Source organism: Serinus canaria, chromosome 4A, assembly GCF_022539315.1.
Source record: "Serinus canaria isolate serCan28SL12 chromosome 4A, serCan2020, whole genome shotgun sequence".
Classification (NCBI taxonomy): Eukaryota; Metazoa; Chordata; class Aves; order Passeriformes; family Fringillidae; genus Serinus; species Serinus canaria.
Genome location: NC_066318.1, coordinates 9508469 through 9534706, shown reverse-complemented (window position 1 = coordinate 9534706; position 26238 = coordinate 9508469). Strand labels below are relative to the sequence as shown.

General features: G+C 45.1%; 1 protein-coding gene across 3 annotated transcripts in view; it reads right to left on the bottom strand.

Moving 5' to 3' along the window:
• Nucleotides 1-1438: 1438 nt before the first annotated feature.
• The window catches only part of GRIA3 (glutamate ionotropic receptor AMPA type subunit 3), a 144186-nt gene continuing 119386 nt past the window's right edge, over nt 1439-26238 (bottom strand). The window contains exons 13-16 of one of the 3 annotated variants that reach the window (XM_009090359.4): nt 22981-23228; nt 22313-22427; nt 4404-4651; nt 1439-3793 (exon numbers count right to left, since the gene is read on the bottom strand). In XM_009090359.4, the coding sequence (XP_009088607.1) occupies nt 4406-4651; nt 22313-22427; nt 22981-23228 (609 nt within the window). In that variant the 3' untranslated portion in view covers nt 1439-3793; nt 4404-4405. Of the gene's footprint in view, nt 3794-4403; nt 4652-6804; nt 6920-22312; nt 22428-22980; nt 23229-26238 lie in introns of those variants that run through there. The other 2 variants (XM_050974474.1, XR_007777610.1) reach the window with 2 other exon arrangements.

Sequence of the window (26238 nt, the reverse complement as noted above, 5' to 3'; positions counted from 1 at the left end):
GGAAGGCAGCACAACTCACCCCTGTGGCTGGTGCAGGGCTGTGTGTGGCTGTCAGGCAGCAGGGAGTGGGTCAAGACAGCTCTCTAGAAAAATGCAGTCTGCTCATGTTGGCCTGGATGTTAAGCATGAAATGAAAGCTGAAGGACAGAACAATATTTTTTCCATGCCTCCCTGTGTTCATGGTGTGGGCATGTCACACATAAATAGGCTCATTCAGAGGGGCCTCCCTGTGCCCTGTGGGAAGTGTGGTCCCACAGCACCCTGCTTTCGCCCAGGACAACCTGACACCCCCATCCTTGTAGGGTGATTTTGGGTTGAATGATTGTTGTTTATTGCTCTGATTTAGTCCTTGCTTTTTCCTGATCTTACCTGCAGTTGCTGAAGCCTCAGCTGAAGACCCAGGGTGGGCTCAGCACGTGTCTCCCCCCTCTGCACTCATGCCCAATGAGCTCCAGGGGCAGCTCCACCGGGATTGAGCTGGGCTCAGGCAGCCCCAAGGTTGGGACTCACTGCCAGGCACCAGGTGCTGAGCTGGGAAAGGCACCAGTGGCTGCCAGTTTATTTTTCCCCTTTCTTTGGCGTTACTGCCCAAGACCTCCACTGGGGGATTTTTTTATTTTTCAGAGGTGATCTTTTCATCCCCAGTCATCCAAGAGAAGCCTGGTGCTGCTCCAGCTCAGCCCCAGAGGCCCTGGGGGCGAGCAGCAGTGTCCCCCTCAGTGGTCCCTGGAAGGAGCCCATGGGAGCTGGCTCCTGTGGGGACCATGTGGGTGCTGTGGCCAGGGGTAGCCCCAGAGAGGTGCTGGGGTGGGATTTGGGTACACCAGGATTACTTCCCACAGTTCATAGTTTGTGGTGACTTGGAAAAACTACACTGTGAGTGAAGTAAACTCAATAAATTAGAGCTGGGATTAGCTGCAATGCTGGGTGAAAGGTTTTTTTCCTCAAAGAAGCATTGCTGAAAAACTAGGAGTTGCAGGAAAATACATCTGTGGAGTGGATATTTAAGGAATTTATTTACCCACACTTCTGCCCACTGCAGTGACAGGGCAGAGCATCTCCCACTCTGGGTGCAGCCCTGAGGCTTCTCCTCTGCTCCTCACAGGGTGCTCCTTGCATCTTGCAGGATCAACCAGTTTCCATCACCAAGAAAATAAAGAATTGGTTGGTTTGCAGGGTACCAAACCAGTGTGGGGGGCCCTAAGCTGGCCAGGCTGGAAAGGCTTTTGAGGCTTTCTCTGGTCTAGAGAAAGATGTTCCTGCCCATGGTGGGGCTGTTGGGACTGGGTGATCCTTCCAACACAAACCTTTCCAAGTTCTGTGGTGAACATCGGAGGAGCATCCCAGACTGGCCAAAGGGAGTGCAGTAGGGAGGGGCTCTTTATCCTCTGAAGAAAAGAGAAGCAAGCTCTTTAATTTTTTTTTCTTTACAGTTTTATTTACAAAATGTATTAAAACTCTTTGTACAACACCTCATCAAAATGAGGCTCAGTAATTGATGTCCACACATGCAGTTTATGCTTTTACAGCCATTAGTTTGCTTGGCAATTTTTCTGCTCACTCAAGTGCAGTTTCAACGACCAAAAATAGGAACTTAAATTACAAAAAAAACAAAAAAGAGGAGAAAAAAAAAGAAAAAGGAGAGAATCCCCTAAGCCCCTGAAGCAAAACAAATTTTAAAAAATATACCAAAACAAATTATCATGAGACTACTGCCAAACTTCTGATAGCTTGAAGTTGGTAGCCAGAATTGGTAAGCACTCAACACATTTTAGATTTACATGCAAGTTTAAAAAATATCGAACCATTTACCAAACTCCCTTCACTGGTGTGAAGCCTCCACTCTTAAAAATTGATCTGATAAACATACATATTTTATACAGCTTTTAAGAAAAACGTTTGTTTTAAATACAACTCATAACTGCACAGCTTTAGCTCACCCTTGCTGGGGACGTGATCGTGTTCAAAGTTGAAAAAAATCAGAGTTTCATGAAAAGAAAATTAAAACAAAACAATTTTTTGTCAATATCTCGTTAAAAACTTGAACAATAAATTATTCTCCTATGAGCTTTTAAAATGATTTTATATTACATTTTGTTGGAAATACATATTTTTAACAAGACTTTTCTTTTTATAATTTTTTTTTTTGGTTTTTGTTTGTTTTTAAATCCTATTAAAAGTTCAAATCTATCATCAGCAAACTAAATGCCTAAGGGTCAGACTGGTTTAAATGAGTTTCTTTTTCACTGTATGTTATTGATGAAATAAAACTCTATCATAAACTACGGAAAATACATATTGTCGATTAGAGGTAATTAGTAAGCAGATATTCCATTGAACATTTCCCAAGTGATTGACAATATGTTTAAAGTTTTGTGGGTTTTTTTTTTCTTTTTCTTTTTTTTTTTTAATTTTTATTTTTATTTTTAGAGATGAAGTTCAGTAGTTTCCAGGCAGAGGTTTGAGGCTGAAATGCTGCTGTCTAAGATGTTGGATGTGAGTAACAGTGAGCTCCTCCTGGAGCGTGGCGTCCTCCTCACAGAGAGGCAGGGACAGGAGCATCCTCTCACCAGGCATGAAACAAGAGCTGGCAGGAGCTGATATAATATAACAGTGCTAGCAGGAGTCATGTTAGATCGCTTACTATTACTCTGGAACTGCAGCTAAACTGGAGTTACTGTTCTCTTCCCTGGCTTCTGTTTCACAAGGACCATTACTGAGGAGCATTAGCTGAGCACGGTGCTAGGTGGGAGAGAACTGGGGAGAAGCAGAAGCAGGCCTGGGGAAAACTAACCTGCCTTTCTCTTGCTTCATTGCTTGATATTAAACAGTGAATTAAAATGCAAATGCACAGCAAGAAAAGAGATATATGGTCTGAACTTAAACAGCAAGTAGCTTTTCCTTTTTTTTTTAATTTTAAAAGCCACCCAATGTCATTTTAATAAAGCACCTGTAGGTATGCCTGATGATAGAACAAAAAAAAAGGAATGCAACATTTTCTTCCCGCACTGTAGCTACCTTGTCAAGAAATTAATTTACTGATCTGGAAGCAAGACATGCAGTTCCACAAATTACTTTCTTTTGGATTTACAGATTCACAGTCATTGACCTTAATTGGTTTGAATGCACGGATTCTTTCCCTCCTTTTGCTGCTATACAGAATTGCTCAAATTAGCTGGAGAGGTTAAAGTGGCTCAGAAAAAAAATAAAATGACACCACTGTAAGTAAATACTGAAACATCTTGACATCAGCTCATACAAGCAGTGGCAGGCCAGTCCGCGTTTGCACGCAGCAGATTTCTGAGGCTTTGTGTCAGGAGGAGTTTCATAATTTGATACGATTGGGGTGGCTGATGAAACCAGCTGCAGCTGCTTTCAGGACACGAGTTCAGTTACTGTGCAGTGGTATCAAAGAATGGCTTTTGTTGCACTGATCTTTTTTTACAAGAATTTTTTTTTTTTCACATACCAATATCTTGTTACCAGTCCTTTTCTTTTTCCCTTTCATTTGTTTCTTTTTTTCTTTTCTTTTCCTCTCTTCTTTTTCTTTTACTTCTTTGAAGCAAAGCAAGAATATTTCAGTGATGGTTTGCATTGTTGTGAGTCTCAGAGTCTTCCATAAGGCACTGAAGGAAAAAATACCAGTTTTTCCTATTAAAAGTACATTGCACCATCATCAATGCGTGTCATGCCTGACACCTCGGAGAGAGTACAACTGGCTCAGATGGTCCAAATCCATGAAGTAGCCACATTCTCTGCTGCTTTTTGTCTTGCATGCTATCAGGGTGAAGATCTAAAATAAAACCAGAGAGATTTCATCACTGCCTGGCAGCGAGGGGCAGGGGAGCTCAGCCCATGGAGAGGCACAGATTGTGGGCAAGGGCTAACAAGGCCTTTTCAGAATCATTTGTCAGCAATTCAGCTCTACTTGTCCTGCTTTAAAAATCATGAAGAAGGTGTAGAAACATTTAGAAATCAGTGTAGAAGGTTGTGTTGTATTGCAAGTTTTTTTTTGAAACTTCCTAAAAGCACTTACCTGATCGGATTATAGCTTACAAAACAAAGAGGAAGAGATTGGTGACAAGAGAGATGAGAATTCTGATTATAGTGATTTTAAAAGCAATTACCAAAATACTTTCATTTGACCTAGCACGATGCTGGAGAGAGGAGTTACTCACTTCAGCATGTAGCCAGCTGCCTCTGTGTATAAAACAGAATTATACCCCTCTGATCCTACTTCTGATCAGGGAAGAAATTTAAATGACTCATACTTAAAAACTGCCACAAGATGGTGTTTCAAAAGCCTCTTGCAGCAGCTCCCTGGTGCACACAACAGAACAGCACAGAACGCTAAACAAAGGGCAGAGAAGAGCACGCAGAGGTCGCTCCCGGACGCAGCGTACCCCTAGATTTTCACACTTTCTGTGCCGTACACGTTGTAGCCTTCCCTGTAGGTAGCATAATTCTGGGTGTTGGTGGCAGGAGCGGGTTTGAAGTTCTGCGTGTTCTTGGTGAGCTTCATGCGCTTGGACTCGGCCCGAGACTTGTAGCAGAACTCGATCAGTGCCACCATCATGGCCAGCCCCAGGCCTCCCACAAGGATATAGAACACGCCAGCAACATTGCTCAGGCTCAGAGCGCTCGTCTTGTCCTAAGAGAAACCAGCCACGCTGTTAGCTCTGCTGGGAGAGAGCAGCAGACAGACAGACAGACAGACAACAGGCTATTGCATTGGGCCTAGCTGGAAGAGCTACACTCATGGTGCTCAGTGTCTGGCCCACGGACCAGGGCTGTCCCCCCATCCCCGCAGCCCGGGGCTGCACAGCAGTGACCGCTCTGCCCTCCACCCTGCGGTGGGTGAAACCCTGGCTGACTCCAAGGCAATGAGGTTATTTTGGCCACTGACTTCCCCAGGCCTTTGGTGCCCCAGAGCAAGGTTGCCTATGGCTGAGCATCCCTGGTAGCAAAGGCTGGGGGAAAGTTGTGCTGGTGGCTGCATAAAACAGCAGGATTTACAGAAGGCCATGACAAAACTAGAAAAAGAAAAAGCCAAACCACTACACGCTTGGGTTTGGTCAATGTAGGTAAAATTCTTGAGATGCTGCTGAACTTAACTACCTTTTTTCAACAGTCAGGAAAAAAAAAAACCACCCTAGAAAGATGGTCAGTTACTTAGAGGTCAAGTAGCAGAGCCCTGAGCTAAACTAGCCCCTTCTGGAGAGTGAGTTATTGAATGAAATCAGACAATGTAACACAAAAATCATTGGTCAGGGTTTATCTTCCTTCAATACATGTCAGATAGGGGAGACGCTTGCATTTTTTAAAACAAGGTTCTGGAATGGGATTAAATAGAGCTGCAACCCTTCTGCTGCTGCATGGGTGGGTGTCTGTGGGCAGGGACAGCTCCTGGCTGGCACAGCTGGCTGGGCTGCCACACCACACTGGCCGGGGGGGACAGGCAGGTGCCAAAGAAATTTGTCTGTGCCCAGAGAAGGTGCTGCTGACAGAGCTCGGTTAACAATTCTCTCTAGGGAGAGCTAAATTTGCATATAGAAAGAGTAAAATATGATTTACCTTGTAAGTGTCTGTTTCTCAGACAGTTTGGATACATGTGGTTGTAGCAAACAACCTGTCATTTACACTAAAGATCTTAATCATTTATACCTCTATTTGATCACAGCTCCCTTTGGCAGCTGCCGTGTGTTCAGATATCCCATGATCCCAAATTTATATGACACAACAGCTACTGGGCTGTGCTCTGAACAACTTCCAGTCCTACTGAAATCAATGAAATTTTATTATTGGCTTTGCTGGAACTTGAAATTGTCCTCCAACACTGAAAGGGTGCTCTGAAATTATAGTTTTCTGTTTGAATGATTACAGAGAGCACTTCCAAAGGCACCAAGGGAGTTAGGCACTCAACTGCGACCGATTTCAGCTGGATCTGGATTCCTCCTCCTCTTGGTGCCTTTGAAAATGTCCTTCACTCCAACAAGCCCAGCAGTTTTACAGAGTTTTTCTCCCCAATGGGTCTATAAGCATAAAAAAAAAAAACCCTCCTCCTTTTAATTGAATGGTGTAAATAAATATTCTACTACAGTTTAGGTGTGCAGCTACTGGGCCAATCCACCTCAAGGGTGGGACTGCCCTGGGGTCTACAGTGGTCCTGCATGAAGATGGACAGCCTCACAGCACAGCTGGTGGACAACAGGACAGTACAGCAGCAAAATGGTTCAAAGCAGTATAAAAAAGAAAATACAATATTTAAGTAATGATTCACCATTAGTATTTCTAGATTTTTTTAAAAATCCAACCAATTTTAAAATGAATTGGCAAATAGGGCAGGAAAGGTTTTTTCCTTATCAGCCGTCTGTCCTGAAAATTTGTGCCCTTAGCAAGCATGTGACCGTTTCCCAAACTGACATGTAGAGAACCTAAGCAATAATTTTGAAACAAAAATGGGCTTTTTAATAAAAATAAGAAAATATGCTGGCCTGAATAATAGACAGTGACTGTGCTGAAACTTGCACATTTAAATGAAGACACCAGCTTGGGAGGCTTTGGGGACTTCTCTCAGCATGTTACTAGCAAAATACTCACACAGTGAAATATACTTACAACTACAGTCTGCTACTGCACATAAGAAAAATGCTGTCATGTTCTGAGACTTACTTATTTTTTGCTATTCTTTTCTTTCAACCTTCAAAATGTAAATAGCAATTTTTGAAAGTCATTCTTGGTATAAACAAACAGTGGGTCAAAATGTGATTGCTAATCAGTACAAAAAGACCTTCAGCGACTGACCTTACTTCCGGAGTCCTTGGCTCCACATTCACCCTTATCGTACCACCATTTGTTTTTCAGCTTGTCTAAGATGCCTTGTTCACTGAGTTTCAATACTGCAAGGTTTACAGGAGTTCTTCACGTGGGAAATAACATAAATAACATTATATTATGTTATTTTATGTTATTCAATCTTTAAACTACTTTAAAACTATACAAAGCGATAAAGCAGGGTTCCTGGCCACAAAGTATTTACACTGCAGGCAACTGGATCATCCCCTTAAGTTACGCTAGAGCATCTCTACATTACCAGGTCCTGCCCATATCGCTTTGAGTAATCGGCACTCACTGTTAAATGAAGGCAGTAGAAACAAAGCAAGGCCAATCTCCCACTTTGGTGTGCCACAGGCACTTGCAGTAGCTTTACACATCTGGGTGGGTTTGATCCAGCAGGGCCCCCCTATTGCACTGACAGACAGAAGCCCCCACACCGGCCACTGTGGCTGCCCACAGTGGAACAACACTTGTAGCCCCCAACCCCCGCGCCTGGAGGGTCTCTGTGCACATCTGCAAAGCAAAAACCCCCAGGCTGGATCCCTGGAGGGGGATTTTGTGGCTGTCACAGGATTTTGTGGCTGTCACAGGACTTTGTGGCCATCACAGCCACTTCCCCCGCGCTGGCTTCTCCAGTTCCCGTGGCTGGTGCTGCAGGGGCTGCGCTCAGAGGCACCGTGCTCAGCTGCACTCCCTGAAATGCTGCATCTCCAACTCCCCCAGTCCAGGGAACTGCAGCAGAAAATAAGCAAATGCAGACCTCTGTGAAGCAAACTGATGAATATGGAAATGCCAACTGAAAGTGCCCAGGGTGGGAAATGTTGGCAGGATAAACGGAGTTGCTGACTCGTGCTGCCAAGAGCCCACAGCCCAGGGGGGCAGAGCTCATCTGGCCCTTCCATGTGGGAAAGCAGCACCTGAGGAGCTCTTGGTTAGGTTTTGTCATTTCCACTTCCTCCTTGTGTGAAGTCTTGGGGTTTTTTTTCCTGCCTGTTTCCATGAGACAGGCTCCCTGTGTAAGGGACATCTTGAGTTCCTGCTCCTGCTTGAACAGCTCTTATCCCTGCTCCACCGCCATACAGGGCTGAGTTCTCCCCAGCAAAGCTGTGCCTCTTTGCACAGGATGGCACCAGGCAGACAAGTGCACAGCCTGCTATGGGTCCATTCAGGCCTGCTGTCAGCAGAGGAGATGCAGGAGATGCCCACGTCTGCCCCAGTGCCAGCCTCATGTCTGGCTCTTGCTGCTCTCTGCCTTTCTCCCACCCCTGTCCTAAGTGTCTGACTCTCTGCAGAGCAGAAGAGACTCAGGAGAAAGAGCAGCAAGACCTACACAAAACACCTTAAATATAAGTTAAATAGCACACTGGCATTTAGGGAAACATCCCTAGACTGGGAGGGCTCACAACTCTAAGCAACAGGAATGGCTGAGCCCTGCCATGCCTGGGGCAGGGCAAGATGCTGGAAGAAGTAGCAGGTAAAGAAAAGCCCTGTTCCCTCATCTGCCAAGAAGCTGCTTTTGGGATGGCTGTGAGCCTGTTGGTGTCTGATGCTGGGAAGAGCTGCTCTCAGAGATGCTCTGTGTCCTTTGGCAGGAGGGTGGCAGCCAAGCCCAGGAAGCTCATGGAGTATCATGAGAAAAATGATCATATTCAAGAGCTCCTGAGCTGAATGCTCCATGGCTGCTCCAACATGACCCTGTGTAGTGTCACCCAGGCCAGCAGGGAGGCAAGAGCAGGGGGAAGCCATCAAGGTGGGGACAACTGCTGGTCCCAGTGGCAGCACTGCCAGCACTGTCAGCCTGCAGAGCTGCCCAGCTGCCCAGGCAGAGGCAGCACCACTCACTCCTGGCCTGCACAGGGCTCAGTTTGACACCAGCCAAGACTTTATTTTTATAAAATGGCTATTTTTAGGCAGCAGCTGTAATCTAATTAAGTATCAATCAGATCTGGCTGTACACACTCAGCTGGACACGGCCAACGGGTGGCAGTGACAAGCCACATGAGACAGACCGTGTTTGCTGGCCCGGCACTGGCAGCAGACAGAGCTCCTCCGCCAGGAGCCAGCGGCATCCTAAAAAGCCAGCTGTGCTGCAGCTCCGCCTGCATCCTCCTACAGGTAGGCGGTAAAACCTTAACGGGATCAAAGCATGCCCCGAGACCCTGCCAGCACCTCGGGGATGCAGGGAACGCTCCTGCCCCACTCGGTTACAGCGATGGGGAGCAGCCAGGTCCTGGCCAAGCCACCACCATGGGCCCTCCTGGGCAGCTGGGCTGTGTCCAGACCCCTGGTGACCCCAGGACGAACACACTATGAGCAGCAGTGCGTGCCTGCAATGCCAGCCAGTGAAAGCTCAGTGCCTTTACCTTCCCCTTACAGAAGTCCCAGCAGAGAGCAGGGTGAATTATTGCTCTGAGAACAGTACTCTCATTTTAAATTTCATTTAAAACTATCCAATTTGGAGAGATTTTATGCAATACATCTCTCAGCTTTGAAAAGCATTGTGCAGCTGAGGATACACAAACAATAGGAAGAAGGTTATAAACACCTTTCATCCTACCTGCATATTTTATTGTGCAAATTTTCCCTTCCCCCCAGTCCTATTCCAAACACTATTTTTAATTTGCATGCCTTTGTAAACCCCATACGGAGTACTGAGAATTTGCATAACATCCAATACATTATAGATTAGCTTTCACAACATTATACAGTATTGGGAAACGAGGAGGCTTAATATGCTAATTAGGGTGTTTTATTTTTTTAAAGCCAAGACTGCAGCTAATTGTGCACACACAACTGCCAAAAAAAAAAAAGGAAAAGTAGTAAACTAAAATTATCTTAACTAAACAGATGGGAATTTGCCTAAACTGGGGTTTTCATTATCATTTGTCACAGTCCTGTTTGCCAGGTGAGGTACCACATTCCCGCAGCCTGGGTAGGAAAGAGGTGATTTGGTTTCATCAAAGTCCTAAGGAACAGTTTTGCCTGCTTCCAGGAAATAAATCCCAAAATTGCCCAATGCATGAGCTGTTTCCTTTGCAGAAGGATTTGAGAAACCTTATAGTGGGAGAAGGCATGATGCCTCTGCAACTCCCGGGCCAGCACTTCAGGAATGCAGTATGAGCAGGTGCAGGATGGACTCCTCAAATCCCAAATTCCCAAGCTAAGTAGATATATTGGCAAGGGAGCCTGGTTGCTGATACACTTCCCATTGCTCATCTCTGAGTAGCTGTCTAGCCTGGTTCAATTTAACAGTCAGAGTCAGTCATGGCTTTGGCTGAGATTCTGATGGAAGTGCAGAGAGCCATGTCTGGATCTTGGCATTTTTCACTGAGTGCTCAGCAGTGCTCACGGAACACAGATCTTCTGTGTCACCCCTCAGGTCACACCCAGCTGGTGCCAACAGTGTCCCTTGGGCAGTGCCAGCACCCTGCCTGTGCCAGCCAGTCCAAGGCTACCAAGCTGCAAAGTGTTCTGATGGTTGTTGTAGGAGGAATTGCACAGTTCTTCCAGGAGTGATGGCTGCTGGGTCCAGGAAGGGGATTTGTCATAGTTTGTCCTGGGACTGCTTGACTGAGGGGGGATATTTAGAATTACCTTAGAGGCAGAGGAATGAAGACACTAAATGATTTGTCTGGGTCCCATGGGAAAGCTGCATCACCAGTCACCTCCTTCTCTCACTGTCCACTTCCGAGGATCATGTCCTCATTTTCTGGGGCTCTGTCTCAAAGGATTTCAATTTCCTTGTAGTTTTCTTGGGATACTTTTGTGCTTTACAGTTGTTTGGGTTTTTTTTTTTTTAATTTTTTTTTATTAAGCTCTTGTTGTTGGGCTGTATGGGATATCCTATGAAGTCCTCAGCCCTTTCCTAGGTGGCTTCCACTGTTTTTCCTGCTTCAATTTATGATGGGATTATATTTCATCTCCCCTGTGTGATTTCCAGACCTCTCTTGTTAGCTTGGTTGCTTTGATAGAAGTAAAATGTTCAGAGGTTTGAGAGCTTGTGTTCTCTTGCTGTGGGTTGTATGCCAAGAAAATGAGATGAGGCCATTTGGATCAGGATGTCAGCATTTTGGATTCCACAGGATGGTATTCTTGTCCAGAAACTTGCAGTGTTTTTCTTCCTTCCCATAACTGAAGGATTTTGTTGTTTCCTTGCTTTTGCTTTTCATCCAGTATGATCTGAATCATCCAGGCTTAAACCTGTGAGGTTGATTCTCTTGGGCAGCTTTACCAAACCTTGCTGAGATTTTTTTTCTACAAATAACTGGAAGACTTGAGTTTAGAGAAACAATACCAGGAGCCTCATAAGGGATAGTACTGCCCTTAGAGGGGAATTAAGCCATCTGCAATGGTTGTTCCTTTTAAGAGCAGCATGACTGTAAGACCAGTGCCCACCTGTTTTACAGGCTTTACAGAGACTGACACAAACATGATTTTATACCTTGACAGAAGTGGGTTTTATTGGTGTTTCAGATGTTTTGTTTCTCTGCCACCCTGTTAGGAGAGTCCATTCAGGTGCTGGCAGCATAACCTTCCCCTCTTCAGCCATCAGCTACTGCTAGAAAACAAGCTGTGCCAGTCTTCTTCCAGATTTAATATGACACCATCCCAAAGGGGACCTCCTTTTCCTTTTGCTGTGTGGCCCTGGGGCCTCCTCCCTGCTGCACTTCAGCCTGTCTGGGTGCAGGACACCAGACCCAGAAGCCCTCTGCACCCTTTGCTGCTGGTGGCCCCACAGGAAGGGAGGATACTGATGGAATGAACTGATTTTTGAAAAACAAACTCATTAAAATCTCATCCCTGAGCTGCATCCCCAAAGCTTCAGGTTCACTTTAAGAACTTGGGCCACCTCTTCTCAAATTCAGGAGGTGCTACAGCACTTTGTCATACAGGTTGATCCTGTAGCAAACATGGCATTTTTTCCAGGCTGAGTATGTTCACCATGCAGATGCTCTTTCTCAGAAGAAGAAGCTGTTATGTGCTCTTTGCAAAGCATTTATTACATTTATATTTCATTATTACCCATCTGTTAATGCAACTAATATAAAAAAGAGAGAACACAATAACTCAGAGGCCATCCACTCTCTCCTATTCTCTTTGAGACAGCCTTACCTGTCTGAGGGATTTCTTGCCTTGCCTCCTCCTACCAAAGTCCCAGTTCCAGGTTAGTTGCAGTAAATGTTAACTGCACTAAGAAAACTGGTGGTGTTACAATATTTCTTTCCATTCTTTCTGGCCAGAACAATCTTGAAGTAGAAGACAAGTAAATTAATTGTTAAAGAAGTAGATCTTTATTAGTCCTGAAACCGGGGAGGTAGAATTTCTGACCCTCTCAAATTATAAATCATAACAAGTTTTTAGTGGTGTGATTAATGGCTTTTTAGGTTAATTGTCATGATTTCACCTGCACCTATTTAAAGAAGATAATCCCAAACTAGATGCTCCAACTACTGCCATCACTAGCTTCTACCAGCTTAAGACACATGTCCAGCAGGCTTCAGTCTCATATGACTGCAAAGGCTGTCCAGGCTGCTCCTTTTGGCAGGTGGGTTCCAGTTACTGGCCATCATGTTTGTGTGCTGGTGCTGTAAACAGGACCCCTTCCTGAAGGAACTTGGACTGCAGTGAAGAATCCGAGCAGTTTCTTGGAAAAGCGCTGTTAATTTATGAAAAGAACATTGCGATCCTGCCAGGAAAGGGCCGTTTTCCAGGAAAGATGCCAGTGCCTTTGCAGTCAGTGTTTGGGTTGGTCCTCAAAGTCACAGCAGGTGATACAAGGAGTCAATGACCACTAGAGGTGAGAACTGGGAACAGAAGTCACTTTAGGACTTGAACATCTCACCCAATAATCTGCAGACTTTTTTCAGCTCTAGCTGGTGTTTGAGTTGCATGAAGTCTCAGCAACACTGTAGTTATGTTTATTACTTGCAATCTAGAAAAGATTTAAGTGATGATTGGAACAGCTTTGGATAATTCACATCCCATTCCATGCTCTAATGGATGTAATATAAATGTTATACCCAAACCCAATCACTGCCAAGGAGAGTGAATGAACTCGGCAGACGGCACACTGTTCCTTTCAAACCAGATGAACCATTGCTCAGAATTCATTTAGAATTTTTAGATACACTCTTTCAGAAAACCAAGCTGCAAAGTAAAGGTGCAACAAGCACCAGTTAAAGGCTCTTCAAAGCACCAGTTAAAGTGCTTCCTTGGGGTGGCACAGGATGGGGAGGGCAGTGCATGGGCTGCCCTGGCACCTCTCACTACCCGGGTTTTACAACTGCAAGTGCTCCTTCACTACCATCAGCTGGTTCCTGATTTTCTGTAGAGTATCAGGTGTACAGTATGGCATATTCACAACAGTGTTGCTTGCAGCGTCTTGAGAGTCCAAACATAGCTTTTTTAGGGGTAGAGGTTAAAGAAATCACCCATGAACTTGAAGGAAGACCAGAATAACATTCAGCATTGAGAGCTCCTCTCTGGCCTTGAAAACATCCTCTCTTCTTGTGTGCCTGGGGCTGCGGCTCAGGATGGCAGAGCACAAGGTGCAGCAGACCTGATCAGCACTTCAGCCAGGGAGGGATGCCCGGCTGGCTCAGGAGATGTCAAACACTGGGCAAGAACTCCAACCACTGCAGCTTCACTGCTCATGAGCGGCCCCTGCCCAGGAGAGCTCCACAGGCTTCTGCAGGGCTACTTGGCCAGGACATCCAGGTCCCCAGCAGCACTGTGGAGAGATGTGTGCCATCTCACCCAGCCACACAGAGTTCATTTAGAGGTGAAGCTAAGCAATTTAAGGCCAGTGGCAGTGGGGATCCTTCTCACAAAAGCAGATGGATGCTTGGTCCAAACATACAGCAAATATGGTCACCAGAACTGTCCTTGGCTAGCAGACCTCCCTGTGTACTTAACACTTCAGCTACCACAATGCACAATCCTGTGGGTTGCCAACAGGCCCTTGTTCATCTTTCCCAGCAGTAAAACAGCAGACAACCAATTCCTCTGTTTGGAGAAGTGTCACAGAAATGCAGGCTCACATCACCTGGGATGCAGCACTTACAGCAAAGCTGTTTGTGATTCCCTGCACTCGGTACTGGCCCTTTGGGTGCACAGGAGAAGGTGAAATTGCAATGCCAAAGACACCCCCAGGCTCTGCCTGTGTCACACTGCATGGCATAGAACAGCTGTAAACCTGGTCTAGTATCTGGCTAGGTCACATTTATTGATGATTTGTGACATCAGAGCAACAGAAAGCCACAGGAGGCTTCTGGCAAATCTTTCCTTCCTAAGAGTCCAAATTTGTCCTTCCTAATGAAAGGTGACATTCTCCCTCTGCATCAGAGTGTTGCCCTGGCCAAGCCCCATGGTCAGACCAAGGGCTTGGCCTCTGCAAAGGGCTCGTTACCCTCCTGTCCAAATCTCAGTGACTTGGAGGAGGTTAGAGTCCATGGTGGTACGAGGTCTTGGTTAGTACATTATAAAGTGTTTTTTTACTTGTTTATCATTAAATATTAATAAACTTGTTTTATAATTAAATAATCCCTGTTGGTTTTGCCTAATCCTTTTAGTTTAGGAATCTGACATATTTGGAGCACTCTCACTTTTACAGCAAGAAATGGCTTCCTTTGTTTCTTATGACCAGAGCTGTTCCTAATGAACATCCCTGGGATTGCTGACATCAGCACAACCCAACCAAAACCATAATAACATCAAAGAGCTCATATGTTAAACGCTTGGGTTTCTAAAATCCACCTCACAGCGTCAAAGAAAGGCAAGAAGAATAAGATGCGAACAAGTAAGCATTTTCTAAATCCAAAATGCTTCCTAAAATCCTCTTGGACAAAACTACTGAAAACACTGAATTAATTGTTCCTGCTGATGTCACTGGCAAATCTCCCTAACTTCAGGGAAAGCACAGAGGGCAGTTTGCTGTAAACATGTAGGACATGCTCTGAGAGGCAAATACCTGAAGAGCACAGAGATTACAGAATAACAAAACATTCTGAGCTGGAAGGCACCCACAAGGACCAGTGAGTCCAGCTCTTAAATGAAAGGCACATAAAGGGATTGAGCCCACAATCTTGGTCTTATCAGCACCCTGCTCTGACCAGCTGAGCTACCCTCAGTGTGACCCCAACAATGGCACCACTGCCTGGCACTGCTTCCAGCCAAGCCACACAGAACCACCAGCCTTCCCTGCCCTGCTGGCAGGAGGAGAGGAGGTGATGCTGAATGCAGCCTCCAGTGCTGTTGACTGGAGCTGAGTGGGCCAGAAGGCAAGTGGCCACTGCTGCATCCCTGAGCCAGCCTGCACAGGCACAGGGCTGTGCAGGGACTGACAAAGGCAGAAATCAAGTCCAGGCTCTCTGCTTAATTTGACAGGATACCAGAAAAAATATCACTAACAACCATCTTGGTATCATTAAAATATAAAGATAGAAACAATCTAGGAAGACACACCAAATCCAGCACTACTCTCTAGAGGGCATCGCTCGAGGTTAAAGACCCATCTAAATCAAATAAGGCACTTTATTCCCCCAAGCTGTATAAATCCCAGCCTGATCTGTAACTATTGAATGGACTTTTTGTCAGATCTTGTTACTGAAATAACTTCTGAATAGATACAAAACCTGAGGGTGAGTGCATGTCCTAGGGCTCTGGCCTTGCTCAGATCAGATCATGCAGCTAGCTGCCTGTTGCAATTTACCAGTTTAGCAATGTCTCTGTGCCATGGCTTCATGTTTTGTGACACACCCGCACTGAGGGATGGGGAAGATTTTGTTTGGAAATGGGCTCCTTATCCAAACTCACTATGTTTGTTTAAAGACTACAGTTGCCTGGTACCTCAAGCAGGAGTGAATAGCCCTGAAAATAAAGACAAAAACCCACATGGTCAACCCCTGTTCTTTCTTGTCAATCATTACTTCCAACCTTCTGTCTCACAAAAAGAAGTGATCTTTGGTATTCCACACTGAACATTCAATATTCAATGAAAAAATGCAAAAAGCACCAGGCATTTCTTTTTTAAATCATGAGCTCTTGGTTGTTCTTTGCTACCATTTCAGACCCACACTACTTTCCCCCTACCCTGTGTTACAGCACATTTCCAAGAGTCAACATTTGAGGGATTGAAATGCTTTATGGGTGGGCAGAGGAAGGGATAAAAGGGAAAGTCATCCAGTTTGGAAAGACAAAGAGCTTGCACAATTAGAAAATTTAAAACTCAGCACCTCAAGCCCTATATATCCCCCAGCCACCTAAGAAATATGGTGCATGTCGATGGCTGGGGTAGTGCTTGGAGGCAGAGCAATAAATCCCCTGGCAGAGGATGCTGTTTTTCCTCAACAGCAGAACCAGCAGCAGTTCCCTTTGCTCAAGACCCCAGGGCCCTGAGTGATGGTGAGGAGCATCCTGGGGCTGCAGCTCCCTGGCTGCCAGGAGATGGATTTAGCTCCTGCTGAGCACTCAGCAGCTGCAATAGTTGTCCATAACAGAACTTTGTTATAGTCTCCATTACTGGGCAGGAGTAACCTGCCATTACAGGTTGGAGCACTCAGTTTATCCTGGTGGAATGTGAAGCGTTTTTCCTTTGGTCACCAGGTATACATTTTAAATTTGGGTGTTTGAGCACATGATGTCATTCCATCATCTACAGACACTCTGTGCACACCTCTACAGAGCCAGATGTGTTACCAGCAGAGGCTGCAAGTTCTTCTGCTCTCTGCAGAGTCGGCAGCCTGTGTTTGGCAGCAGCAGTGTCCCTATGAAAGAATATTTCCATGTTTCACAAATGTAGCTCAAACAAATTAAACTCTGTACTAACAGGATCATAATTTAAGAGAAGTGCCAAGTGCTAATGCAATAATACAGGCTGATTGGATTAGGAAATACAAGCTGTAACAAGTCACTGCAGCTCGTTCACAGCAGTGCCCGATACTCAAGGTACGGATGAGAGAGTGGAAGAAGAGCAAAGGAGGGCAGGAGCCCAACATTGCACTCAAACCTACAACATCTGAAAGAGCAGCATGGACCTTTCCTGCCACTGCTTGGGTCCTTTCTAACCTGTATGGTACGAGCAAGAGACTCAACTTACCTTGCATGCTGGCTATCCCCTCACCTTCTCTTTCTCTTGTCTCTAGGCACATCCATTTCCCCCCATCTTTATTTTCCTCTTGAAACGGCTTCTTCTGTGACTCCTGCTCTTGGCTCCTCAGCAGGCTGCAGGTGGGTGCTGCTTAGTCCAAAGGCTAGTCCAAAGACATTTGAGGAACAGTTATGTTGTGTACAAAAGCTAGAGGCATTCAGCCCATGGTTACAGTGCCAGCAGCACAGAGAAATCCACAGAGCAGCACCAGCGCCTGTGTCCACGTGAGCAGAATGCTGAAACGCTAGAGTCACTTTGAAGAGGAAGAAAGGCATTTACTTTTTGCTTTGTATGTTAAATGACAGCAGCTACTATTAAAGAGAAACAACCAAGCCCAGACCCCCAGGGAGACACACAAAGGAAGGGCCCTGCTCCTGCTGCTGGGAGCTCCACTTGCAGCTGCTGGTTTTCCTTTTTTCCTTTTCCAGGACCACAAAGCCTTCCGCCTTGACTTTTCCCATACTGATACTTACAGTCCAGGATAAATGACTCATGTAAGCAATCTATGGAAATGAACTGTTAAGCACCACAGATATTATCAAAAGGAGTGCACAATTAACAAGTCATTAAGATTTCTTGTGGCCATAAAGGCAGGACATGGAGTCCAGGCAGGAGCCTCAGGTCTGCCACAATTAATGCTGCACAAACAGGTCTCCTTGCACACTCAGGTCTTGAGTTGGCTTTGGCAAGGCAGCAAAGCCAGATCTCCATGAAGGTTATACTGGCAAAACTAAACAGTTCCAAATTCTTGGACGCCACTGGTTCTGACTCCACCAACTCTTCCCAGCGTAGGCAATCTGCTCTTCCCAAATTACTGTGCCACTTCTTCCAGTTCCATTTCCAGGAAAACACCCTCAACAATCTGCACAACAGCACTGCTGTTTCTGCAAACCAGAGCAGGCTCTCTGCCCTTCTTGGCAGCGCTCTGAGATGCTCCAATGAACTCCTAGAGCATTAAGACTTCATCACTGCCACAAAACATACACAGTATTATTTCCTAATATGCTATAAAGTAATAGCTGTCAATTAAACCAATATTCTGGTGTCTTCCTTTCAAAGCATTATTTTGCTTTGTCACTAATTTGCACAATACAGTAATTTCATATTACTTTCCCAGCTCTGAGCATGAATTAGCTCTGTGTTACTGTCACTGGCTCTGATCAGCCATTTTATCTTTTTCCAGCTCATAACACAGACCTATGGTATGGATGACAAGGAAATTCATGCTGATGGACATAATTTCAAACAAATGGCTCAAATAAATCGTGCTGCATCTTTTGAAGATAGCCATTTCCCCAAATGTTCTTTTTTATGCACGACGTGTTTGGCAATGGTCCTCTTTAGGTATCATCTAAAATAAAGCATAACAGATTTCTTCTAAAAATATGCCACTTAAAAAATTATGCTGCAAATGCTAACGGCTGTGCTGAAAATGTATCAAACCAAAACAGCACACAGACACGGGGGAACAGATCCCATCTGCTAATGGCCACACTCACAGCTCTGAAGGTGTTGGGAATGGGATATTGCATGGAGCACAGCTCTGAGGGCAGAACTCAACAAGCACACTGGAAAAGTAATTCTATGATTAAAAAGAAACAATTGGAAAATGAAATAAATTACACTGCATGCCATTTCTCTGATGTAGTCCAAAAGAGGTATCAGCCTAAAAAAGAATATATTAAAGAAATTAAGTCAAATAGCAGGGAGTCTTGGCAGGTAAAGTTGATGAGAAGCTGCATTCAAACATTCTCCTTCCATGCTGGTTGTCATTAAATGTTACCATGAAGGTATAAGAATACATGAAATTTATCAACAGCAGAACTATGGAAATTTATCTTAGCACGAAATTGTTCCTATGCAACTGAATAATTAGTTTCACTTAAGTCACTCAGGCTGTGACCGCCATCTGCATCCCCTTTTGTCTAATTCTTGTTAAATCCCTATTCAGCCATAACTCAGCTCCAAGATTATAGGACTGTATAATAAACAAAATAATTAGTTTCCAAACTTGTAATACACTGGAATATATTTCCTGGAATATGTTTTTTTTACAACTGCTATTTTGTATTCTCTCATGATTGAGAACTCAGCTTGCATGTATAAGAGCATTTGAAGAGAAGATAATTTTGCCATGAAACTAAATTCAAGCTCATTTAGGAGAGCTAAGTGAATGAGTTTTGATGCACGTACCAGAACGTCTACATCAGCCAAGTCAGCCCACATGTATTGACATGCATCCCAGAGAAATTATGTATGGATGGAGCATATTTCTCTTCAGACTTGTTAAATAAAGACCACTACTGAAATTGGGTCATTCTCTTTGCCAGGGCAGTACCAACACTGGCACCCTCTGCTCCACACCAGCACTGGCACAGACTGGTAGCACTGAAAACAAGACACATGTCAGCTGAGGCCTTTAAAACAAACTCATTAATATGGCACAATCTCTTTAGTCTTGAATTATGAGTGAACCCCAGGAGCACGGAATGCCCACAGGCCTCACCTTACGCTCTGTATAAACCAGAAGATTCAAAGCCTGCAGAAAGCCAATTGAATACCTTTTCTTTTTCCCGCTGCAAGACTCAAAATCCTTGTGAAAATGGAAGTCCCTGTTTAATTTTCCAGAGGCGGTGAGATACGGTACCCAGAGACGAACTCCCAGCTCAGAAGGATTCCTCTCCGAGCACAGGCACAGCGCGTGCGACACCGCAGCGAGGAGGAGCAGGGGAGGGCGGCCGGGTCCTTTGCAGTACAGCGATGGGCACCGGCAAACAGGCTCATACTCACCTCTGGCTTTCAGCAAGAGCTACAGTATCAGTCACAGAGGAACTCAGCTTAAGAAACCGGCACCACCAGTCTGCCATGACTCACATACAACCCATTACACAGCCCACTGTCAGAGGCAGGAGGTGGCTGATTGCCGACTCGGGGCAGCGACTTCCCAAGCCCGGGTCTCTACTGGGGAAGCTGAGAGAGGAGCCTGTCAGCTCAGCCAGTAGAGAGAGCTGCCCCGAGTGAGCAATGGCTGAGATGAGACGGCAAGTTCTGGATCTCTGCCTCAGGCACCTTCACCATCCCATCCTGATTCCCCCAGCTGCCACCTCCTTTAAGGTAAAAGGGAAAAAAATAACAGTTTTGCAGCGACTCCTCTGAATGACCTACAAATGAAGCGGTGCTCATATAAACAATTAACTGGAGAGATGGGATGAGATGATGGGGGCAACTTTTGGTGGGAGGACAGTGAGGAGAGAGAGGCCAGCAAGACTCTTGGAGCTGCTGTGCGCAAGGGGCAGCACCAGAACACATCTTTCCTGAGAGGGCAGTGGGGCTCCTGCTGGGCTGGGGCAGGGCCTGGCCAGTGATGGGGGTGTGCTGGGAAGGCTCTGCCTGTCTGCTGCAACGGAGCCACACTGCAGTCTGCAGGGCTCAGGGCCTACAGAACTACCTCAAAGGAAAAGCCACTTGGTAACAAAAAAAGCCCTTTGATTCACCACACCTCTAGAAACAGTCACTAACCCCTTCCCCATCTCCCTTAGCTTAGTCTTCTGTGGGAGGTCTTCTACATCCCATGGTCTCTTCTCTGGGGATTTTGCCAGCTGAGCTGTGCCCCAAGAGCTGATGACTATAGCTCAAACAAATCCTTCACAAGCGTGTTACAACAAACTGCACACAGACATCACTTGGGACTACACCAGCAAAACACACATTATTGTGTTTGCTCTCCTTCCCTCTTCTCTGGGTACCAACCCATGTTTCCACAGCACCCCAGACTCCACTCCCTCAATGCTGCCAGGCCAAGGGCCTGCCAAATAGACAGCACTGTTCTTTGTAAAACATCATCCAGCATATGCAAAATTAGAAGGATGGCCCTACCATAATTGTGACCATTTAAAAAGCCCTCTTTAGTTTCCTTAGGGCTGTAAGTGTTATTGGCTGGGTTTAATTAAATGAACTTGAAGCTATGAAGTTCATTGAAGCTGGTTTGTATGAAGGGTTTTTTTTCAGGGAGGCAGCATTAGACAATGAGGTGCTGGAGCCCAGGAGGATATTAAACATTTAATATACTGGCAAATACGACATATAAAAATGTTCTGTGAAGGATGAGCAGCAGAGCTAAAAAGCATAAAAAAGCTTCTGCTCATCTCCAGGCTGCTGCTGAGCACTGCAGACCTCCAGCTACTGAATCAATCCAAATTCAAGAGCTTTTCCTTCCTCTAATATTACACAATGGCTTTTACTAGCAGTAGACATGACGAGCTGAGCAATTTCCTATATAGCCAACTGTATGCAACTCTTATGAATAGATTGTAGCAGTAATTTGCAGTAATTGTCCGAAACTGCAGTTTACTGTTATTATTGATTTTGGACCAAATCTGAAGCATTTTTATTGGAGAGATTAAGAGTTACTGCTCCCTAAAGATCTGGTTTTACTAGATGTAGGAGAGTGTCACTGTAAAAATGAATTTCAGTACTTTTCAGTATAACAATGTCATTTGAATTAATTTTCTTGGTAATTCCTGCACCACAGTGACCAACAACACCCAGCCAACTCTAGCTAAAGCCTACCCTTGCTGGGTTGAAGACTGCAGGAAAGGACTGCCAGTCCTACGGGCAAAGTTGGCAAGAGGAAAGCACGCTAGTTAACATTTGCAATACATGAGCTCGCTGAAGCAACTTTGTGAAGGTGCAGTACAGGCTGCCTGGAAGGCTGGGGGAAGCCTCAGCTCAGCAGAAGGCAGTAATAAGGCAGCCACGGCTGCCACTGGAGCCAGATTTGAGTCCACATCTGTATCAAAGGCATGTCAAACAGAGACACAGGTCTCCTGCACAGGAGTGTGCAGAAGACTGATCAGTGCTGTACAAAAGGTGACATTTGAATACTCCAGGCAACACTTCCAAAACCTTCCCAAAAGGCCAAAGGAAGCAGGTGCTCTTTCACCCCCAGGACTGTTCTGGCACAGCTGGTCCTGGCAAAAAAAGTCTCATAAAGCGTTGCTCTCACAGGTTGGGACAGTGACCAGAGGTGATCATTGGCTTCTTGTACAGTTACCTCACTGATTTACTCTGCGCATGTCCCGCCAACACTAGACTTTCTATCTGTTAGTCAAATAAGGTTTCCGAGCTCAAACAAACCCGCTGATATTAAATAAGACTGTTTCTTTGAAAGAGCTACTGAACAAGAAAATAGAGGTTTTTTCCCCACCACAATTAGTGAAACAATTTTCATCTGCTTTCTTTTTGAGTTTTTTTTCTCGAGAAGCAAAATAACAGCCTTGCCGATTACTCTTTGCTAAGGTACCCGATTGTGGTGACATTGAGGCTGACCTTGGAGTCACCTCCCCCGCTGCCGCACTCTCCTTTGTCGTACCACCATTTGTTTTTCAATTTGTCCAAGAGGCCTTGCTCATTCAGTTTTAATACTGCCAGGTTAACAGCATTTCTTGAAACGATAAAACATAACTTGTAAGAAAAATGCACAAATGCTTAGGAAATCGTAACGTATAAAAAAAGGAGCACAAGAGGACAAATTGGCTAAAATTTCACAGAACGTGGAGCTATCAAAATGTCTGTACAGCAAATACAGGGTTAAATATTGGAAGGTGGCATGGAGGATAACATTTGCTCAAAACTGAAGTGTGCGGGATGGGGAAATCGTCTTTGAGAAAAAAAGTAACAACACCACATCATGCAGTTAACATTCGTCACATATGGCAGGTTAACTTGGCTTTTACCATTTAAATTGAAAAAGCCATTGAACTGTAAAATTAAAACAGCAACAAACAATCAGAGAGGACAACACGAAGAGAACACAAAAAATGGATGCATTAAAGAAATGAAACCATAATTTACCGTCTTATTTAACTCCATGGAATATTGAAGATTTTAAACTTTTAAGTTACCTCAAAATCCACAAGAAAGAAAATGACAACACAATACATCAGGGTAGGTGGAATACTATAACAACATGGATATTGTTATATTATTCCACCCACCTTAATGCTGAGCCTTTGGGGGTTGCTACACCATAGCCCTTGGAATCCAGGTTGCCTCCAACTTTCATGGTGTCGCAGGGCTTGCGCTGCTCGATGTACTCGTTCATCGTGGACTCCAGCAGGAAGGCAAACTTGCCCTTGGACTTCCTCACCCTGGCCACCCCGTCCGCCGTCGTCTTGGTGAACACCGAGGGCTCGGCCGACTTCATGTATGACCACATTTTCTCATAGACAGCTATTTTTGACCTCTGGGAGAGAAGAAAGGAGGGAAATGAAGAGTCATCTTGGCAAGACTGAGCTCCTTGGGCTTAGCTGGCTTGGAGGTATAATGATACCCGGTAACTGATTAGGGCTAACAGATCAAAAAAGTCAGGGTAGCTCAGAGAGAGATACATTGCCCCCTGAACAAAGACCAAACGACAAAATGTTTGGGGAGGGAGAAGCAAATCTCAGACATTTATTTACTGATTGCTGAGTAACTGTTAGCCTCAAAATGAGCAACGGTGTGTGCCCATCCCAGCCTTAGCTCCTGTTCTGTGCTGGGTTTATCCGCCCGTGTGCTACTCTGCTACCGAGCCAGAGGGAGGATGGGAAATCCCAGCTCATCCATCTTGGCCAACAGATGCCAAAGGAGCCTCTCCTCTCCACACAAATCCTCAGCATTGTTTTTTTTTTACACTAACTGCTGCTAGGAAGGGCTGGCAGTTGCTTATTACAAGTTTTCAGCAAGGCAGGGGTGTGTTTTTCACAGTGGCAATGGCAGGTCTATGATACAGGAGACCAGGACATTCTAGTGGCTGCCAATAGAGATGCTCAGACAAGGGATATAAATAGCAATTACAAAATCTTTTATGAATCAATAATCAAATATTCAAAATTTGGTTTCCCATTTTCCTAAAAGACAGCAATTACAAATATTATCAGTAAGCTGAAAAAAAAATCACTGGTTAACTGCCTGTCACCCATCTATATTTTTTCCTGATTTTCCTGTTCTGAGGCTGAGCAAACCCTTACACCCTCTAGCTCAGCATACAAGCTTTGTAAACCTTGAAATGGTGAGGAATGTGTTACTTCCCCTTCTCGCTCTTCCCCACCAGTAACATTTAAGCCACCCTCAGATTTCAAAGCCACCTCCAGACTGTCAAGAATTTGTATCCTGGACTACCGGTTAAACTTTCCTGCTTGGTCAACAGAAGGCAGTAATGCCAACTGCATTTCTCCAAAGTCTAGAAATCCCAAAGATTTATATAAGGCTTTCAGTCCAAGTTGTGGGTACCTCAAATTTATGCCTCATATTCCTTGCCAGTTCCCTGTCCACAGCTTTCCTTGCAGAATAGGAATGAAGCAGGCAGTAGCTAAATCTAGTTCAAATTTAGCAAACTTGTGGTGGAAGACTGCTAATGTCCATCAGCTTGATGATCGAGACATGCTTCCTCCTCACCCAGGACAATTTAATGCATTTTGAATAATGTAATGCTTAACAACCAGCCTCCAAACACTTCACAGGGAGTAAGCCCTGCCTGCACTGCTCCTCAGATTAACATGCTCAGCTGGTGCTGCTACGGTGGATAGAGAGGAGCATGGAGGGCAGGATTTTATTTTATCCTTCCTGATGAACTGAAAAACAACTGAAAATGCAAACCAATTAAGATCAGCCCATCTGACAACAGGAAATCAGAGAGACAACAATCAAGAGGGGCTGGCTGGGTCGTGGGTGGGTGAAAAACAAGTCAGAGAGAGCATCTCCTAGCTGAAGAGGAGCTGTACAGCTTTGTTTGCCCAGCATCAGGACAAAGAGGGATGTAACTGGGGTCTGGAATGGTCCTTAACACAGCTGAAAGAAGGAATCTGGATTTTCCTGACTTTCCCCTGCAATAACAAACACTGAATAGCCTGAGATGAGGATGGTGGCTCTGAATTTGAGTAGGGAGTGTGGCAGCTCAGCCCCTGCAGGGAGTGCTAAGCCTCAGCTGACTGCAGGACCATGGATCCTGCCCAAGGAGGGAATCTCACTGGTGCTCAGGGCCAGGCTCCCATGGGCTGGCAGCCAGAACACCCTGATAGCCACACCCTGATCATCACTGCCTGCTCGAGGTGCCCTCTGCGAGCACACTGACTTGGTGCTCCCGCTTTTCCAACAACCCACGTCATGGATGTGGGCATTTCCTCATCTCCTGCCCTGCTGGGAGCTGCCCAGGGCACTGCATGGCTCCCAGGAACCTGCCAGAGGGGCTGTGGGGATTCCAGGGATACCAGAAGCGGTGTCTCCCTGTGCCCTGTGGGCAGCAGAGCAGCTGGGACAGCTGTGCACCTATGCAGGTGGCAGTGCAGGCAGCGTCCCAGGCACTGCCCGTGGCCACCCTGCCAGCCCTTCTTGTGCAGCTCTCTTGGGCACAAAGGGAACACAAAACAGCCCAGATGGCCAACACAGAGACTGCAGGAGCAGTGGCAATCCTGCCATGTCTTAGTTTCAAGGTTCTCTGCCTTACAGCCTTCATCTTCTTTCAACATAAATAATACAAATATTATTTATATTAATAATACAAATAATACAATACACCCGGCCATTCATATTTTCAAACAGGCACCCAAGGGACAAAAGGAAGGTAGAAAACCATCCTTACTCTTTATAGCTCTCAGCAAGCTGAAGTCATGTGCCTTCCAGATTGTGCATGCACTACATATGCTTTTGAGTGTTTTCCTCTGCAGAGTGTGCCTTTAATTACCCAGATAAACCAGAATTTATTTTCCTTTCAATCTTTTAGCTCACATTTGAATACCTGTCTGTCATAAGTTCTTTCCTACTCTTTCCACCTGGCCTGACTACCTGAAAGCAGTGGCCAGTACATCTGTGCATTGTTAATAATCACAGTTATCTGGTGAGAGCCAAGTGCACAGGGCTGCACATGGTCCACAAAGCATGTTCCCTGCTCCAAGGGCAAAGGGTGAATATCATCATTCATGCTTCAGAAAACCAAATTCTACAACTGAAAACGTGATCTCTTTTCAACTTCAACAAATAACTTAGGCTTTATAGTCTGTTGCCTTCATTTAACTCTTCCAGATGATGTAGTTAAAAATCAGTTCCCACTTCTATATGGTCTTTGCCCGCCTCTTCTTCTGACAAGTGGGATTTTCATAACGTCTTATTATCAAATTAACTAAATAAGAATAGCAATTGGATTTAGTACAAGTAGACAAAAAATCAAGCTAGAATGAACAAAGCATGTGTTGACTGGGAAAGGTTAACCTAAAATG